The sequence below is a fragment of the Lontra canadensis genome, unplaced genomic scaffold, assembly GCF_010015895.1.
Source record: "Lontra canadensis isolate GAN:19392208 unplaced genomic scaffold, GSC_riverotter_1.0 scaffold89, whole genome shotgun sequence".
Lineage (NCBI taxonomy): Eukaryota > Metazoa > Chordata > Mammalia > Carnivora > Mustelidae > Lontra > Lontra canadensis.
In genome coordinates this window covers 4,714,037-4,733,850 of record NW_022631083.1, presented here as the reverse complement: position 1 = coordinate 4,733,850, position 19,814 = coordinate 4,714,037, and the positions used below count along the sequence as shown (strand labels likewise).

Genomic DNA, 19,814 nt, shown 5'->3' with positions numbered 1-19,814 from the left:
GTTGATTCTAAAATTTATTGGCTAGGGGTGCCTGGGTGGCTCAGTCGGTTAAGCATCTGTCTTTGGCTCGGGTCATGATCCCAGGGTCCTGGGATTGAGCCCCACATCGGGCTCTCTGCTCGGAGGGAACCCTACTTCTCCCTCTCCCCCTCTTCCTGCTTGTGTTCCCCCTCTCTCGCTGTGTCTCTCTCTGTCAAATAAATAAAAGTAAAATCCTTAAAAAATACATAAAAAATATTTATTGAGCAAAACAGTTTTTAAAAAGGTTTGGGGATATGTACTACCTGCTACTATCGCAACTTCCATTAAAACTATAATAATCAGGACACTCCAGTAAGAGTGTATGAATACGTTTTGGTCAATAGAACAGAACAGAGTTTAGAAAAAGACCCACGCATTGTATAGTAAATTGGTTTTTGTCCGTGGCACAAGGATAAATGACTGGGGAAAAGGTGGTCTTTATAACAGATTGCCCTGGGCAACTAGATATCTGTATGGAATAATAAACCTTGATCTGATCTCACTTTACACAGAAGTCAGCTATCAGTAAGTCATTATCCTAAATGTAAGAGTTAAAAATACAAAACTTTTGGAAGAAGACACAAATTCTAGGTTACACTGTGTTGGGCAAAGATTTTTTTTTTTTGGGTAATTTTATTTTATTTTTTTCAGTGTTCTAAGATTCGTTGTTTATCCATCACACCCGGTGCTCCATGCAACACGTGCCCTCCTTAATACCCACACCAGCCTCATCCAACCCTCCAAGCCCCCTCCCCTCTAACACCCTCAGTTTGTTTCTCAGAGTCCACAGTATCTCATGGTTCGTCTCCCTCTCCAATTTCCCCCAACTCCCTTCTCCTCTCCATCTCCCCATGTCCTCCGCGTTACTTCTTATGCTCCACAAATAAGTGAAACCATATGATTATTGACTCTCTCTTCTTGACTTATTTCACTCAGCATAATCTCTTCCAGTCCTGTCCATGTTGATATAAAAGTTGGGTATTCATCCTTTCTGATGGAGGCATAATACTCCATTGTATATATGGACCACATCTTCCTTACCCATTTTTCCGCTGAAGGGCATCTCAGTTCTTTCCACCGTTTGGCGACTATGGCCATTGCTGCTATGAACACTGGAGTACAGATGGACCTTCTTTTCACTACATCTGTATCTTTGGGGTAAATATCCAGTAGTATAATTGCAGGGTCATAGGGAAGCTCTATTTTTAATTTCTTAAGGAATTGTCACACTGTTCTCCAAAGTGGCTGCACCAACTTGCATTCCCACAAACAGTGTAAGAGGGTCCCCCTTTTTCCACATCCTCTCCAACACTTGTTTACTGTCTTGTTAATTTTGGCCAGTCTAACTGGTGCAAGGTGGTATCTCAATGTGGTTTCTTAAACGGGATGCAAAAAGCACAAGCCGTAAAAGACAAATCAGTTGACTTCCTCAACATTGAAACATTTTGCTCTTCAAAAAAAGGAAAATGAAAAAGCAATCAGGATACTAGGAGACAGCATTTGCAAAACAGAGCTAACAAAGACTTGTATCAGAATATATACACAATGGAATTGTAAACTCAGTAATGAGAAAAACAATTTAGTAAAAATGAGTAGTTTCAACAGACGCTGACAAAAGAAACTATCTGAATAAGCCCAGTGTCACTAGTCATCAGGGTCATATAAATGAAAACCTCAGCAGTTTGCTATTTTATACTCTCTGGAACGGTAAAATTAAAATTATTGATGATGCCAGTATTAGTGAAGATGTAGAACCGTTACTCTCATACAGTGTTGCTGAGAGAATTGTGATATTGCACAGCCACTTAGAAAAATTGTGGCAGTTTCTTGGGAGGTTAAATGTACATTTAACAGGTGGCCCAGCAGTTCTCTCCCAGGGATTTACCCAATGGAAATAAAAAACAACAGACTGGTATGTGAATGTTCACAGTAGCCTCATTCATAATAGCCTCAAACTGGAAATAATGCAGTTGTCCATCTTCTGGCAAATCCCTCAGTAAATGTATGTCCATATTATATAATACTCTTCAGCAATACAAAGGATGAGCTTTTGATACATACACGCCAGCAACGTGGGTGTATTTCAGAAACGTCACGCTAAGTGAAATCAGTCAAACACAAAAGTCTACATGCTGTATGATTTCACTTATACACCATTCTAGAAGGGCAAGCCTGTGGTGGTTGCCTGGGACCCACAGTCTGTGCAAGGAATTGACTGTAAAGAGTCAGGAAGGAACTTTCTGAGATGATGGGACTATTTTGATTGTGGTGATGGCTACATGGCTGTCTACAGTTCGACAGAGTTCATCAACCTCTACACTCAAAGTGGGTGAATTTTATTGTAAAGTTGTACCTCAGTAGTTGGGGAAAAAGTCATATTGGTGGGAGATATTTTTTATTCATATACACTTTAAAATTTTTCAGTAGATGTAAATGGATTTCTTGAAACTACTAAAACCTGTTTAAAATAAACTTTTTTTAAAAATTTTATTTCTGCATCTGTGATAAAATTTTATTTTATCTCTGCACCTGCAAGAAGGCAGAAGCATGCTAAGGGGACAAAGTAATAAGGTGGCTGGGGCTTGGGTTACTGTTCAGAGAAAGCTTTTCTGATGAAGGGACAATTGAGCAGATACAGATGAAGGGAATTCAGTTCAATCAAAGAAGTGTCTTCACATGGGCCTTGCACATCTCTTACTCAGTTTTTATCTAGGCGTTTTGCAGTTCCTGTTATTAATTACAAATGAGATCTTTTCCTTATCTGTTGGCATTAGCTGTAATAATCCTTAAATTAATCTCTGTTTGTGTCTTCATTTGTCTTCTGTCTGGACGGTAAGTATACAGATTTTATGCATTGTTAATTTCTAGCTCTTCCTTCTTGGCTGTGTTTTCCGCGTGTGCTGTAATGCATTTTCATGGTTTTTACTGAGACTAAGCAGATCCTTGTATCTGTTAATCTTTGTTTTTCCTAGCTCAGTATAGCACCAAAATGCAAGTAGCACGTAAAAAAGACCTAAAGTGGAAAACCAAAGATGCTGGTACAATTTCATGTAACATAATTTCAATCTTACTGTCCAATGGAGCGAGTATAGGATGCGTGTAAGACTGCTGGCACCTTTAAAGACACCCCTGGTGGATTCAAAGGTGGGAGAAATGCAAGAAGGTATTTTTCAATCTGACAGATTAAGAAAGAAGCAGCTGATTGGTCAGGTATAGATTAGAAATGGAAGTCTTGGCAAGATTCATTGTTTCATTCGAATAGAAGGGGTCTTTTAGATTTCACACCTGTCTTAGTCTCCATATTTTAAGGGAGGTAGGTGTCCAAGACTTGAGGGCTCAGCATAAACTGTCAAAATGAAAATATTTGTTACTCAAGTTTGTGCCTTACCAGTAGATGGCAGCAAAATGCTTTGTTTAAACATGCTCTCTTGCTTGCTTGCTTGCTTGCTTGTTTGCTTGTTTTTTTAAAGAGAAGACCAAGGCAGATAAAATACTCTTATTTTCTTTAAATGGTAACGACCACTGGGTAGTGTCAGTTTATACTAAATGATTTTAGAAATTCAACTGATATAGCTTTCCTAAAAACGTTAACTTTTTACAGGTTTTGTTAGCAACTACTTCTTAATGGTATTTTTTATTCTTAGTAGTATTAATACTGTATATGTAGTTTTATATATATTTTATATGTAGTTTTCCGCCTCATATATTTTGCTAAGGGACCCAGCTGTCATCATATAGTTGAGAACTAAATAACGTTTTAGTAAACAACACAGGAGTGTTTTAGTCCTATAACTGGAGGCTTTTTGTGTGTTTGGAAAACACTCAGGAATTTCTCTTGAACAAACCAGAAATTAAGGGTGACTTTTATAAGAAGAGAGCATTTTAATCCTAGATGATTAGATCTGACTACTTTATTTTCACCTAAGATTACTGGTCCCTAGGATGTGACCTACATAATAGGAGGGAGCACTTCTTGTCCCTTTTTTCCCCACTGCCCAAGAAGGCCCTTGGGTTCAGGGAAGATTGGGGCAGGTGACAAAAGTCTGTGACTCGAGTCACATAGCAGATTGTCAATTATTGCTTCCCTTTCTTTCTCTCTCTCTTTTTCCAGAAATCAGCCCATTTAGGAGAGCATTTTGGAACTATTATAGAAAAAATTTCTACAGGGCTGAGGTTTCTCCTAGTTTTTCACACAACGTGCTGCTTAATTCTTAGAAATTCCGAAATTCTTATAAAACTAAGAATCTACAGAATAGCCTTTTATCTTACAAAAAATGATTTATCACGATCACTTAACATATATCTTATATGCTTTGGAATTTCTGCAGACCACAGAAGATTTTTTTTTTTTTTTACCTAATATACCCTAAAACAACACAGCCTGCCAGACCACAGTACATCCGTCCTTTAGAGCAGCAGATGTTGCTACACATGCTTCTCTTTAAGACCAAGAAGCGCAAGAGAAAATAAAACAAAAAGTTCAAAACCAAAGAGAAACATGAAACAATACAGAAATGAGAGAGCCGAGTAGCCAAAAGCAGTTGGTTGAATTAGGACAGAGGGGGCTGTGGCAATCTGAACTCTCTCTTTTTGCCTATCTTTTAAATACCCTGTAGGTCATTTTCATTGTTAACCCAGGTTTGATGACTTTCTACCAAAGTTTATTTTCTGTGAAAACAATGCTTCAATTAAAATGAGAAAGAAGTACTTAACGTTCATTATAATCTTCAATCATTTCACATTTTTTTCCTGGGAATGGTCTTGAGTGCTCTGTGCCATGGTGTAGAGTTTATTGTTTTGTCTTCGAGTCCGCTAATGTTTTCATTTTGGTTTTCATCCTAGCCGATCCAACAGTTAAGGACTTGATCGGAGGCTTCACTGCTCTTCACTACGCGGCCATGCACGGCCGGGCCCGGATCGCACGCCTGATGTTAGAATCTGAATACAGGAGCGACATTATTAATGCCAAAAGCAATGATGGCTGGACTCCCCTCCATGTGGCTGCTCACTATGGTAGGGACTCATTTGTCCGACTCCTACTGGAGTTCAAGGCTGAGGTCGACCCACTCAGCGATAAAGGCACCACCCCCCTTCAGCTCGCCATCATCCGAGAGAGGTCAAGCTGCGTGAAGATCCTCCTGGACCACAATGCCAACATCGACATCCAGAACGGTTTCCTGTTGCGATACGCGGTGATCAAAAGCAATCACTCTTACTGCCGAATGTTCCTTCAGAGAGGAGCAGACACAAACTTGGGTCGCTTAGAAGATGGACAGACTCCTTTACATTTGTCTGCCCTTAGGGATGATGTACTCTGTGCACGGATGTTATATAACTATGGAGCGGACACAAACACAAGGAACTATGAAGGACAGACCCCACTGGCTGTTTCAATAAGTATTTCTGGAAGTAGTCGACCGTGTTTGGATTTCTTACAAGAAGTCACAAGTATGTAATTTAATTATTACTCTTACTGCATTTTTAAGGAATTTTCATCTTCTGGGGGGGTTTCAGATGGGTTTACAACTTACTGAGCAGATGCTAATGATTCCTATCAGCTGACTACAAAGTTATTAATAACATGATTCATGCCTCATCCATCAGAAGTAAAAAGAAAGCTCTTTATCACAAGATTTCATACCCGTTACTGAAAATAATAGGGGTAGATAGGCTGAGAGTGGAAATGTAGGAAGGGACAGAGAGAGGAGAAATTGTTAAATTCAAAGATCTCTGTTAGAACAAGGCAGTTCCTCCTAGTCACTCACATAGTCATTCGGGCCTTCATGGACTTTTGATTGAAGAATTAGGACAGCATTGGCCTTTAGGTCCCATAGCTGTGGAAGTCTCCTAGAATTGGTGCTTTATCGTGAAGCTGTTGCTCCATGTTTTCGTGTTGCTTTTCTGGCTTCCCGTGGTGTGACCCCACATGAGACGAGCAGCGGTGTTACTGAGCAAGGGATCCGAGTAATGCAGGCTTGAGGATGCTGGAAGTTGCTCTTAAGATTTGTCATCAATGGGAGATTTGGTGCCACTGTCCCAGGCCCACATGGCTTCCACTCCCGACCAGTTTTGGTGTGGGCACTTCTTTGGAAAGCCTGGGAATATGTGACCCACCTTGCGTGGTGGTGCACGTTGCCTTGTTTTTCTGGCAGGGATATTGGTCCGTGTGTGGACATAGCCACCCTCTCTCTTCCGCCACGGCTAGTCATGTATGTGTCTCAGAGCTCAACATCCAACCCGAGGCTCAAGTCGATCAACGAAATGTTTGATTTTGCCCTCTGCTGCACTCTTTCACAAACTCCCTTTTCCTCACCTGGTTTTTCCCTTTGAGTCATTATCATGGAGGAACACAGACACTGTGGGTACAGTTGTCCTGAGGTGCAACTAAGGAGTTCACTTGACCTTGTAAACGATCTACTCTCCTGCTTAGAACTGAACTTGGGAGTAGAAATCGTATGAACAGGTGAAGTGTAATTTGGATTTTGTGTGTTTATGAAAAGGAAAAGATGACATCGTTACCACTTTGTGTCTGCAGACCAAAGCCCAAAAAGAAATAACACTCTAAGTTAGATATGTTAGATCTAAGTTAGATCATAAGGATCTAACTTACGCTGTCCAGTCGGCCTGCCTGTGGCAATGGAAATGGGCAGCTCTATCCAGTATGGTAGCTACGAGTTCTAGCCCCGTGTGGCTGTTTTAAACGTTACGTGTTTCATGCCACTGAGGAACTGAATTCTTTTTGTTTTAAATTTATTTATTTATTTGAGTGAGAGAGAGCACAAGAGGGGAGAAGATCAGAGGGAGAAGCAGACTCCCCGCGGATCTGGGAGCCCGATTCGGGACTCGATCACAGGACTCCAGGATCCTGACCTAAGCCGAAGGCAGTAGCTTAACCAACATTGAGCCACCCAGGCACCCAAAGAACTGAATTCCTAATTTAACTGTATTAATTGGAATTTAGATGGTTGCAGGTGCCCGGTGGCCCCTGTGTTCTACAGCGTAGATCTATCTGCCTTGCGAGCAGTGTTTGGGGCCAACTGGTAAGTGATCCCTTGAAAGTTTCTGAGGCACATGACAGACTGAGATGGGAGATGTCGTGTGTGGTGTTTCCTCGCCAGCTTACTCTGACTCTTCAGATCCAGGCCGCATCTAACGAAAAGTTTGCCGTGACATTCCAAGTGCTGGTTCTCTCAGCAGATTTTCTAGCAGTCTTCATCCATAGGCTGGGAGGGGTGTTGGTGTTGTGAGAGCGACTATCACTCTTGAACTTGAAGTTAGGATTCTGTCACAGAAAAAGCCTGTGAAGCGTCTCTTATTCTTTCTGCATTCTGAATATCTTTTTGTTGTTACTATTGTCTTTGTTCCAACCTCTCACTAGAGACTCCTGGTTAAATTAATGGGACTGCTCCTCTTGTTAAGTATTTTGCTCGGCAGTTAAGGACGTCGGCTAGAGCTGGGCTGCCCAAGCTCAGGCCCCAGCTCCACCCACCTGTCACCTGTGACCTTGGACAGCTTACCCAACTGCTCTGTGCACCAGTGTCCTCATGGAAGCATTAGGGTAATGATAGCTTTCCTGTAGGCTTGTTGTGTAGATTCAATGAGTTAATGTTTATAATGTGCTTAAAACAGCGCCTGGCACATTTTAAGTGCTACATGTGTTTTTTAAAATAAAATAATTAAATGAGAGTGGATGAGCAGCAGGGCCCAGCTTGCTACCAGTCGAGTGAACCCTGTAGGTTCTCAGTCTCCCCCAGCCTCCTGTTTTCCAGCTGGTAGACTGTTGTTCCCTTATCCTCTCCCTGTGCCATAATGCAAACACCCCTACTCACCGTACGGATGAGGGAGTTACTGAGAACGGAAAATCTTTGAAGAGAGAAAATTCCACGAGAAAACTGAACCTCGGGCACCGACGAACCGGAATTTTTAAACTTACTGGGGGTACAAAAGGGATTGTAATGACCTGCATGCCTGGAATTTTGTCCAGAGACAAGGAGCGAAGAACTTCAGTTGGGGGGGGAAGCCCGCTTCTGAATTCTCAGGCACAAATTATGCCTGTGGCAGGGACGGACCTCCCCCAGCCAGGCCCCTCTGCAGGAGAAGGCCTTGGCCTGAGAAGCTTTGGTGATTGTACTTCTTGTGTCCAAGCGTCTGGAGATCAGAGGAGGTAGAGAACACAGTCCAGGCAGAGTGGAGAGGGTGCTGAACGGGATGGCTCCCTGCTGGAGAGTGCCACTGGGAAGGAGGCCGCTTCCGTGTCGGATTGGCCGGCCTGTTTCCAGAACAGGTGCCGTGTTGTGCTGCCTGCCTCGGAAATCCTTCAGTTGTAAGGCTTATCGCCCTTTTCTGCACGAAACAGAAACATTCAGAAGGCAAAGTGGGATCCAAGATTTGTGCAAGCAGCCGGGTCAAAAGCTGTGGGAGGGGTCGGCGTGTCACCCGCTCCTTCCTTTGCCAGGGCCCTGCACGTCTGTACTCACTGGGAATCTACCTCTGATGGGCTGCTCTTTCATCAAGGCATTAGAGACGCAAGATTTTACTGTTACCGTCTACTGTCTTTGTCAGTTTTGACAGACCAATCGTCGGTTAAATTGCCTGTGTGATAATCCCAGCATCTGTGTCATGGCTGAGTCTGCTTCGATGCTTGCTTTGTCTCTTCCAATGTGGTTTTTTTCTTGCCGTTTAGCATGTCTTATAATTTTTTATGGAAGCCAGACAGGATGGATCAGGTCATAGGAATGGAGGCAAATAGGCCTTTAAATGTCAGGCCCTGTGTGAACCTGGCCGGGACCTGGGCCGCGTGCCATGTCTGCTGGAGCTGTAGGAGCCAGGAGCTTCAGACCCTCCTGCATCCTCGGTTTTGTCTCCCCCTCTTGACTCTGGGCTTCTCTCGGTACTCCTCCGAAGTGACTGTGTCTCGCAGCTCTTTCAGCTCAAGACAACAGTTGTCCCAGTGGAGCCCCGTCACTGTCACCTAAGGGGGTGGGGGAGGCCAGCAGTCTGACGTCTTCAGATCAAGTCTGTCTTTCGGGGGCATGCATCCTTGGGCTGCGTCCTTCAGAAGTTTCGCGGTTTGCCCGCTTCTCCACCCTCCCTTTGTGGCCTCCCCGCTCACACAGCTCGGTGACCCAGGAAGACGCCGTGCGCCCGAGTCAGAGAACTGTTCTTTTTCCAGGGGGCATAACTCTGGTAAAGTCTTCACCCTTTGAGAACAGGCCTTTGTTATGGAGAAGGTTCTGTATAGGTCACATGGTTGTTCTCAACCCTCCTCCCTTGCCAGATCCACGAGTGGGGTTTTTATTAGCTATTCACTGTGGCAGCCTGGTGGGGTTCCTGAACGTTAAACAGAGAGAATGGCGGGGGGCAGGCGGGGCAGGGGACTCCCTGAGACGGTGACGCTCACTGTCAGGCCAGTCCACACGCAGCCTCAGGTTAACTCGTCACAATTACCGTGGAAGTGCTCCTACCAGTTTATGGCACCCGCAGCTTCTGGTGCAGGTACGCAGCTGTCCGCCAGGACTCTCTGGATCTTTCTCTCCCCTGACGTTGCAGCGGTTTGCGCTGTGACATCTGTTCAGTGGTGGGTGAGTCCAAGAGAGGACGTTGATTTTGTGTTTGTTCAGCTTTTTGTTCTTACAAGAGCAGGAGTGATGACTTTCCAAGCTCCTTACATGTTCACGAGCTAAAACTGGAAGCCTGTTCGTTAGTTTTATTTTTTTACATGAAAAGTGAAACACAGCCTATCCATGGTCATTTGGGCTGAGTGGTGTCCCCCCGCCCCGGAATTCAGGGGTACATCTGTCCCATACACGATCCTGAAGACCTCTCAGCTCTGCCTCCGTGTCAGAGCGGAGAGAGCAACTAGTGGGCTCTTGACCCCATGTCTGACTTGCCTAAAAACCTTGGGCAAGCTGGTTAGTCTCCCGGCTCCCACTGCTGCTCAGCTCCCCCCTCTGAAACATGGGGGAATGAGACCACAGTCCCCAGGGGCTCCCCCCACTTTTTAAAATTCTTGCCAGTAACCACTTAAAAGGGATGATTTCCTGCAGCTTGTGATTTTATTTTACAATTTATGTAGAACAGTGGTTTTCACAGTGCGGCCTCTTACAGGGTCCTCAAGACCATCTGAGGGGCCCGTGAGGTCAGAACGGTCTTCGTAGCAGCGCTGAAGTATGACTCGCCTCTTTCACTGCACTGTCATTTGACTTACGGTGTAGGAGCAATGGTGGCTCAAACTTCTGGCTCCTCAGTGTTAATCGAGGCAGTGGCCCCAAAGGGTGCCCCCCGTCCTTGAGTCCTTCACTACCAGGCTGTCCCGCCAAAGAAGATTCCAGTTCCATTTAGAGAAGTCTTTGAGAGAGCAGCAAAAGTAATCCCATTAAATCTCATCCCTGAGTACGTGCTTTTTTAATATTCTGTGGATGGAAATTAAAAGTATTCTTACTGTGTACCAAAGTGCTGGGACTGAATTGACAAAAAGCACTTCTTTGATTTGTTGGAGCTGAGCCAGCAGCTTTTTTTTGTGGAACACCCATTTTTACCTGGAAGACTGACAGCCAAAGGATAGCTGTTTAGTCTTGGATATCTGGCAGACTTTGTTGTCACGTTAACAGTTGACCAGTGTTTATGACGAGTTATAAGCCTTGAGCTTTCAAGTGAAAATTAGAATTTTGAAAAGCTTGTATTCGCTACTGTGACACTGATGGGTTCCCAATATGCAGATTCTTTTGAGATGAGCAGTGATACTAACAAAAGTGATTTTTTGATACTATCATAATGAAATCAGTCAACATTTGGAAGATCTCCATAACCTAAGGAGTCAGTGTTTTCCAAAGGACTAATGCATAATTTGACAAAAACATGCATGGGCCAAAGATCCATTCAAAGGGCAAAGTAGACCAATGGATCTGCATGTGAAAGAGCACAACAGGTTCATTGATTTGGTTTCAGATTTCATATTGCAACTAACCTTTAAAAAAATACCACTTGCCGAGTTTTGGTAAAGTATCAGAGAAGATGATAATCATCTAACAAGGCTATGAAAATATTCCTTCCCTTTCCAACTATGTGAAGGAGGCTGGATTTTCTTGAAGTACTTTAATCACAGCATATCCAAACAGAATGCAGGAGCGGATCTGTGAATCCAGCTGTCCTGTAGGAAGCCAGACCTTAAGAGATAATCTGCAAACATGTAGAACAGAGCTACTCTTCTTATGAAACCATTTTTGTTTTAGAAAGCAGCCTCTTTTTTTTTTTTTTAAGATTTTATTTTTTTTTAGTAGTCTCTACACCCAACATGGGGCTTGAACTCACAACCTCAAGATTAAGAGTCTCATGCTCTACTGACTAAGCCAGCCAGACACCCCATATTACTGTTATTTTTAAATGAATCAATGAATATGTTTTAAATTTCCCAACCTTAATCTCTAAGTATGACAAATACAGATAGAGAAAGCCCATATAAACAAAAATTCTTTGAGGTCCTCCAATTTTGAGAGTGCAAAGAGGGCATAAAACTAAAAAATGGAGACCCTAAAGACCGTACAACTTCTACATGCACATTTTTTTTAGGACATCTTGTTAGCCTAGTGTTTTCGAATTTGGTGAATTTCTAGTATATTTCTGTTTGCAGTTGCTACAGTCTGGATACAATGAAATGCTTTATATCACTACTCCGCTATGCCAACATATTTACAACTTAGGATCTATAGAGACCAATGATTCCTGAAGTGTGTCTGTAAAATTGTGGTTCTATGAGATGCTCTGAGGGCAAACAGATTCATTATTCAGATTAATTTGGAAGACTGCTACCCTGGATTCTAGATCTCAGTTTCAGGGAATAGTATATCCAAGGTGCCAAGAAGTCCTTGAGTAAGTTAACCATTAATTTTTGTTCACTAAACAGTTGACTTTCACAGGCATCTTTTATTCTTTTGGCAAGCTCTGGTCTAGATTACTCTTAAGGCAGAGAATATGCAATTAGGTTTTGTGTTTACTATCCATAAGGAGGCCAAGTTGTGAGCTGTGTTTCTCGTAGATGCTGCTTACAGACTTGAATCAACCAGTCAGTTTGAGTCAGGGGTGTATAAAAGGTCGGACTGGGTTATATTTCGATTTGTATAGCCTAAGAAATTAAATGGCCCCTATTTCTAAGAAAAAAAAACATTAGGTAGATGGGAATTGAATTGGGTAAACTGTTTGGGGAGACTTAATCTGTCAAGTATTTAGCTTGTTGCTTTCTAGAACAGCATGGCAGGTGTTTAAAAATACTGTTTTATAAACAACGCAGTAACCTGAAATGTGTTTTTATTTAAAAATAGCCAAACACACTGTTTTGGCTTCAGGAGTTAAACTTCAAAAAAAAAAACTTTCAAACTCTAAAAAGTAAGAATACGAGTCACGACTTTTTTTTTTTTTTTTCAATTTTAAGAAGGTGAAATTTAGCTTGTGGCTTTCTCAATTAAATCTAGTACAATGACAAGCGTGTGAGCAGATGATCACATAAAACAACACCTCTACCTCAGGTGCCCTTATTTCTGTATTTCTTTCAAATGCTCTTTAATCACTTTTTTGATTTGTTGTTGTTTTTTGGTAGAATTATATCAAAACAGTGTTACCAAGTGTAACTCTTTGGAGAAGTAATTTGGGTAACACGTTTTACCTGTGGTGATTTTTGATTGATTTTTTTTTTTCTAATAAATTAGGGATTTGCCAGACATCTGCATGATAGTCTTGTTAGGCCTTTGGGTCCCAATTACTAAAATCACTTCTAGAAATAAATAAATAGTACATAGTTCTAAGTCACATTAGGCTACACTTTAAGGTCCTTTGATCTAGAAAGCATTGCCTTATTGTGTACTTTTTTCATATTTAGATTGCTTTCTGTTTTCAATATAGGCTTCTAGAGATTTGTTATTTGTTAGGAAGCAATATATGGTTTTGTTTAGTTTTAGTGCAAATGAAGGATATAAGTCAAAGCTCATTAGCTTGTGGAAACAAATGGAAGCAATGGACAGATGTCATCAAGGTTGATACGGCATATATTTGGATTCTAGCTAAGAGTTAAGGTATTTCACAATATGACTATTTTTACTTTAAGGTGAGCTACAAACTGCCATTGTCCTATAAAGATTTGTTGAACACATTTCATCCCGAGTGTCTGTGAAGGAAGTTCAGGGACAAGAGCAAAGGAATAAAACGTGTTTATGGCAGGATTTTTAAATTGGGAAACCGAAATGAAACAAAGAGGTATTGGGAGACTATTTCAGATGCTGACCTACGATGGGGAGGTGGCTGAAAGGAACAATTCAGATTGTAGACAGCAAAGGAGGCTAAATCATTCGTTGCGTTTCTTTACATCTTCCCCTCTATTTCCAGTCTCTTTCCCCTCTTCCCCAAAGAAGACCCAGAACGTTGTTTTGCTTTCATTTTCTTTCCTCTGGCTCTACAAAAATGTTTTGTCTGTCTACCTTTACAAACATTTTACCCAAATAAATAGGTTTAGCCTATCATAAATGTGGTGATGGTGGTATCCAAAGGAGGTGGTTTAGGATATTTAATTTTCTAAATTATGCCACTGCCCTGGTTTTGTAATTTATCCTAGACCAGACCCTTCAAAAGCTGATTTCCTATTTTATACCAGCCCAATTATTACTAATGATGGGCTGCTTTACCAAAGGGAGAGGCTAATAGCCCTTTGAACTGTTATGCAATCCCATTGTAGTTTGTTAGTGTGAACACCTTGTAGTGTTCCTGCATCCCCCAAAGTGTTTATGATTCCTGAAATTATACTCTTGTGTGAGATATCCCCCCCGGTCTCTCCTGTTACAGTCCCTTGGACAAGGTGGTTGTTATTTAACAGGGTAGGAGTAATTTTCTGCGACACCTAGTAAACCTTGTGCACGTGTGTGTTGAGTGCTTTTGGTTTCATTCTCTTTATTCTCTTTCTCTGCCTTTTTTTCTTCTGCCACCCCTTCTCCCCTCACCCCTTCAATCCACAGCATAGTTTATTTTGGGGGTACCTAAGGAGGCACACGGTAAATCTTTTTGAGTGATGCATTGACTAGAAAGTAAGTACATCTTTTTCAGTCATAATTTTCTGTTCCTAAAATGACATTCCTGAAAATAAAAATAACTCCTCAGTCAGTCTTAGAAATAGCAGTGATGACAATGAGTAGCCCTTATTCCTTCCTGTTGAAGCCTGCTGTGCGGCCCTCGTTCCTGAGGGATGTTCCACATCTCTGTCCGTGGCACCGTAGCCTAAAGACATCCCTCACTTCATCACCACACAGGTTTTTTAGAGTTGAGGTTCTTACATCTCTGCTTGCCCCAAATCATGCAGTGATTTCCATAGTGTCATTCCCAGAGGTTTGCCCTGGACCGTTGCCCCGTAAGATTACCAGTAGCCCCTTTATTGTTGGTTTTCTTCCTCTCTTAACACCAGGAAGATGGATACCCCAACTTCTAAGAAGCGCCCTCTACTTTGCTGGGAAGGAGAAGCAAATATTATCCTTACAAGTATTGAAAAACCACTATTTTAACATTCATTCACCAAATACATATGGTGTGTCTGGGATGATACCATAAACCCTTGAGCAAAATTAACTTTTTTGATGCTTGTAAAGCCTGTGATGGAGGTGGTGTTGTCCTTGGTTCATACGTGAGGAATCTGAGGCAGGAGGCCAAGGGGCTTGCCCAAGACCACACGGATTGTAAATGGTGGGGTGAGGAATCCAACCTGGGCTGTCTTGCTCCAGACTTGATGCTTCTAACCACTAAGATCCCATTAAAGGTCATTTTGCAGACCAGGATTATACATGGTCAAGAACTCTTTGAAAGCTCAGATTCTCCCCAGATAGTAAAAGAGTGCCACAACATACCGCTTGAGGAGAAAAATCAGTAGCAAATTGAGTAAAACTCTGATGTTTAGACATAGAAAGTTCATCTCTCCCTGGGAAAGGCCCCTGTGGAAGTACCTTCTGAGGACAATAGGATTTCTGTACCTCCGTCCCTTGGATTCCAGGCACTAGCTTGTCTTTGCCTTCTTGTATTTTATCACAGACAGTGAGGAGAGCCAGTGGTCCGCGTAAGAGTTGGCCTACAGAATCTTCTTAACTGGACCATTAGGGTATTTTTACTACTTTTATGTGTTACAGTAGGGGACGGTGTTGCCAAACTTTCTGCCACTAATAAAAGCCCCTCCCCCCACTCCTGCAGCTTCTAGTAACTTTTTTCTCAGCGTCTAGTAACATTTTAGAAATCTCTTTTAAGCCCTGACTAACAGACTCCTCAGAGCCCTTCCCCACCAGCTGGTCCTAGTGATAAAGGCACATATTTTAGATTTTTTTTTTCTTCTTTTTAATGGCAACACCCTACTTCAGGGTCACAAAATCTCAGTTATCTAATGCTGGAAATTTTAGTGGCTTAACACAGTAATGGTGGATTATTTTGCTTCTCTGCTCCACATGGTGTCATCTGGAGTTTCTCAACTGGGGTCTCTCCACATTCAAGATGGCACACCGATGGCTGGCAGTGGGGTGCTGGAAGTTGGGAGGTTAGCCAGGACTGCTGGGCAGGGACCTCGCTTCCTTCTTCTAGACTGCTCAGACTTCTTCATGGCGTGCTGGTGGCTGTGTTCGCAGAGTTAATGTCCCAAGAGCCAGGGGAAAGCATGTCCCCCTCTATGACTTAGTTGTCACAGTCACATAGCATGAGGCATAGGTGATGTTGTGGTTCTTTTTGGAGAGCACAGCCTGGCGCGAAATAGGATTATCAGAAGATCCCCCTTATGTAACCCTTTGCATCAGTCCTTTTTTTTTTCCCCCTTAGCTAAGCAAATTCCAATCATGCAGGTTTTCTACTCTGTTGGATGATATGTTTCCATTTAAGTGTGCATATATTCTTCTACATGTCAACTTTATCCTCACCTGTTTGTAGCCTGAATACATTGTGCTTGTTCTTTTCATTAATATTACATTTGAAAAGAACCTGCCATCTATCAGGAAAATCAGATTCTTTCCTCCGAAAAAAAAAGAAGGTTCGTATCAAATTCATATTCTGGTTTGCATTTGCAGATCAAATACGGTAAGCACTTAGTGAAAAATAACAATGATAATTTATTCCCTTCCTAATGGTAGCCCATGAAGGGTGGTGAAAAATAATTCAAAGCAGGTTAGAGAATGATTTCCTGTTGACATGGGCGGATTTTGCAATGAGTTGACTGGTTTGTCCCTATGGACGAACCTGTTAAGTATTCATTCATTCAACTAGTTTTTACCAGAGTGTGATATCAGGCGTTGGGCTCCATTGGCAGCCAGAAGTGGTCTTGCTCTCACGGAACATGTCAGATGGTGAAGAAGGTGGGCATTAGTAGAGAATCACCAAATAAATGTAAAATCACAACCTTATTAAGAGCTGTAGCAGAAGGGAGCTCCGGAGTATCTGATGGGGAACCCGATTTGTCACCCCTAAAGAAGTGCTTTTGAGCAGAGATCTGGAAAATGGAGAAGACATAGCTTGGCCAGAGACACGAGCCTCAGACCGACCTGTGTGCAGGTATCCGTAGGTACACGTGCCCTAGGTTTACAGGCGTTTCTAGGAAAGCAACAGCTTCTGCAGTTCTGTTCAGAGAAGACCTTGAGTTAAGTAACTCCTGGAAAGCACATGTTCACACAGGCCCTGACAGAGATGTCTAAGGAGCCTTTTTCTAATTTGTGAAGAATTACTTAATTTTGAATAATGGCGGTCACTACAAACAAAGACGGCTTAAGTAAGGGGTAAAGTACTAATTATAGCAGTGGTTCTCCATGAATGACTTGGGGACTCCTGGAGCTCCACAAGACCCTTTCCCCTACCTGAGGTCAAAACGATTTTCATAATACTGAGACATGACCTGCCCTTTTCACCTGCCTTCTTTCATGAGCGTAAGTGGACTTGTCTAGAGACGAGATGATTTTATCACAGCAGATTGAATGTAGAAGCATGTATGAGCACTCAGCTGTCCTCTCTTAAGCCAGCCCTTTAAGAACTTTGTAAAAATGTGAAAGAATGTCATTCTTCTTACTGTTTTTCAAAAGGTTGTTTTTGTACCAGTGTTGTCTATGGCCAAATGTAATGGCTTTATTCTTTTTTTTTTAATTGAATATTTCTAAAATTTGCTTTAACTTCTAATATGGTCATTACTGATAGATATAAACCCACATAAATGGGAGTTCTTTCAGGTCCTTGATAGATTTAAAAAATGCAAAGAGGTTTTGAGACCGAGAAGTTTGAGATTCGCTGAGGTATGGCTTTCTACTTGACTTTGAGCATGTTACTTAATCTCTCTGAGACACAAGGAGTCTGTAAGATGGGGATGATGATCAAAGTGCTTCCCTCATAAAAGGATGAAACGAGTTAGTGTATGTTGAGAGCTTATAAGGATACATGGCACATAATAAGCCTCCAACATGTTAGCTTTTGCTATTTGTTACCATTTACATGAAGGCAAAATTTATATGACCCCACATACAACTGAGCCACGGTTGCTTAGAATTCTTGCTCGGGTTTCTGGTCATCTAAATCATTTTGGTAAAATACAATATTCAGAAGTGAACGGAATTGAATTTTGTAACTTTTGAGTTGAGCTATAGCAGTGGTTTTTATTGGCACATGGTGAGGGTGTGAGGTTTGAAGACACGTGGATTCAGAATAGCTGGGGGTGTCTTTTCCACCTGGCTCCCTGCCCCCTCTACCATCATGCCTGCCCCCATCTATGCCTTCGTGCCCACAGCCAGGGGTCTGCTATGTCTAGAATCATGGCGAACAGGTGGGCAAATGTTGCTTGGGAAAGCTCCCTGGAGATCAAGTTCGTGTCTAGGCTCCAGTGCCCTTGATGGTGAGCTGAAAGGAGGGGCCACATTAGACAGCATCTCATTCGGTCCCCCCCCCCTTTTTAGATGGAGAAACTTTGGCCCAGAGGGGATGATTTGCTCCCCCTGGGTTCACTGAGCATATTAGAGGCATTCCAGGATGAAAACCGGCATTCTCATTTGTAATGAAAAGAATACCAGCCTTAGATGCAGAAAAACTGGTTTTAGTCTCTGTCCAAAAAGCTCTAATTGGTCATCTGACATTGAGCAGTTGCTCAAATCCCTGATCCCTTGAGTCCTTAATTGTAACACGGAGGTGAGAATATCCATCCTCCCAGGGTTGTGAAAAGCATCAGATGAGACCTCACAGGAAGGCCCCCAGGGCACATCCTCTGAGTAAGAACCCATCTGGCCCTTTGCACTGGTCCTGGTGAAGTCCATAGAGAGACATGTCCAGGTGAAACAAACAGTTCTTTTCAGAACTGAAGAAACCTTACATATTGTACTGTGTAGCTTTGTAACAGTTTCTTTTTTCTGTCTTTTTAGGACAGCCCAGAAACTTGCAGGACCTGTGCCGAATTAAAATTCGACAGTGTATAGGCCTTCAAAACCTAAAGCTACTTGATGAATTACCAATTGCCAAGGTCATGAAAGACTACTTAAAACACAAATTTGATGATATCTGATGTACACAGAACTGTGAGCAAGATTAGGAGTTATATTCCAGATACTTAAAAGGCTTTTTGCCTTGCACAAAGTATATCCTATGCAATTTCTGATTTGCTGTGAAGTCAGAAAGCAGGTATACACTTTTAGGTATTTTGTTTGTTCGTTTGTTTGGTTTTCATGGTCAGGGGAGGGATTTTTTTATATATATGAACACACACACACACACACAGCACATGCTTGAAGGTCTTAATTTGGTTTCTTGGTCCAAGTTTAAGCGGTCCAAGCTTTCTATACGATACTGCATTTACGAAAATCGTTTTTCTGAAACGACACACGTAGCATTGGAGTGGAGAATTTCCCCTTTTTCAAACGTATGGTTTCATGGGCATGCACGACGTTATCAACCAGCAGAGTGCTTATTAACCGGTTGGAGGCATGGTTTCACCCAGGGGGGTCCTGGGTCCTACTGGAAAATGCCTCAAGAAATTTTTAAAGTAACTCCGTCACCTCGTTCATTTTTAATGAGTACAAAATTGGCCGTTTCAAACTGTTCCTTTTCCTAATTATCGTAGCTCTCGGATGACATCAATCCAGTACCTCTGCTTTCCTGTTGGTGTGCTCTTGTTTTTAACTTATTTTTTTAACAACTGTAGTACACTACCTGCCCAGAGACACTGGATCTCAACTTCCGTCTCTCGTCGAATCGTGCTTTTAAAACAATTGATGGGCACAAAAATAACTTTATAAAGCCAGTGTATTCTGTTTTTAAAACAGTGCCTCCCGTGCAATACTCTTCCTGGTGTATTTTATCCATTATTTCACTCGCTGTTTCTCATTCCACAGCCGGCTTTGACAGGCCCATGAGAGCAGGAACTGCCACTTCAATTTCAATTGTAGGACCATAGGGTATCAGTTGCCATTTCCATTGTAAGCGTCGTCTTTTAACTTTGCTTTAAGCAGAAAATTTCCTAGCCTGGTGGTAGAGTCTTCCCTAAAAATAGCCCAAAATATTGTTTAAGCCATTAGGCTTTACCGGTTAAATAACTTAGGGGTGGTTTCATGTGTTTGTTTTTTTTTTTCTTTCTTTTTTTTAATTCTTCCCAGTTTAAAAAAAAAAAAATTTCTAAAGGGTACAGTTTCTAATGGGTGCACATCTGTAAGTCTGGTTAATTCCTAATATGCTAATTCAACATTTCCTGTCTATTTTTTAAGTTTATGCACAGTGAAGCTCTTTGGGACAGTTATTTTCTTTTCTGGGTTGATTGGGCATATGTTTGC

At 42.1% G+C, this 19,814-nt stretch overlaps 1 protein-coding gene across 2 annotated transcripts in view; it reads left to right on the top strand.

The window, feature by feature from the left end:
- The window catches only part of ASB7 (ankyrin repeat and SOCS box containing 7), a 46,782-nt gene extending 27,755 nt beyond the window's left edge, over window positions 1-19,027 (top strand). For both annotated transcript variants that reach the window (XM_032836000.1, XM_032836002.1), the window contains 2 exons: window positions 4,864-5,469; window positions 18,414-19,027. In XM_032836000.1, the coding sequence (XP_032691891.1) occupies window positions 4,864-5,469; window positions 18,414-18,553 (746 nt within the window). In that variant the 3' untranslated portion in view covers window positions 18,554-19,027. The remainder of the gene's footprint in view (window positions 1-4,863; window positions 5,470-18,413) is intronic.
- Window positions 19,028-19,814: the final 787 nt, after the last annotated feature.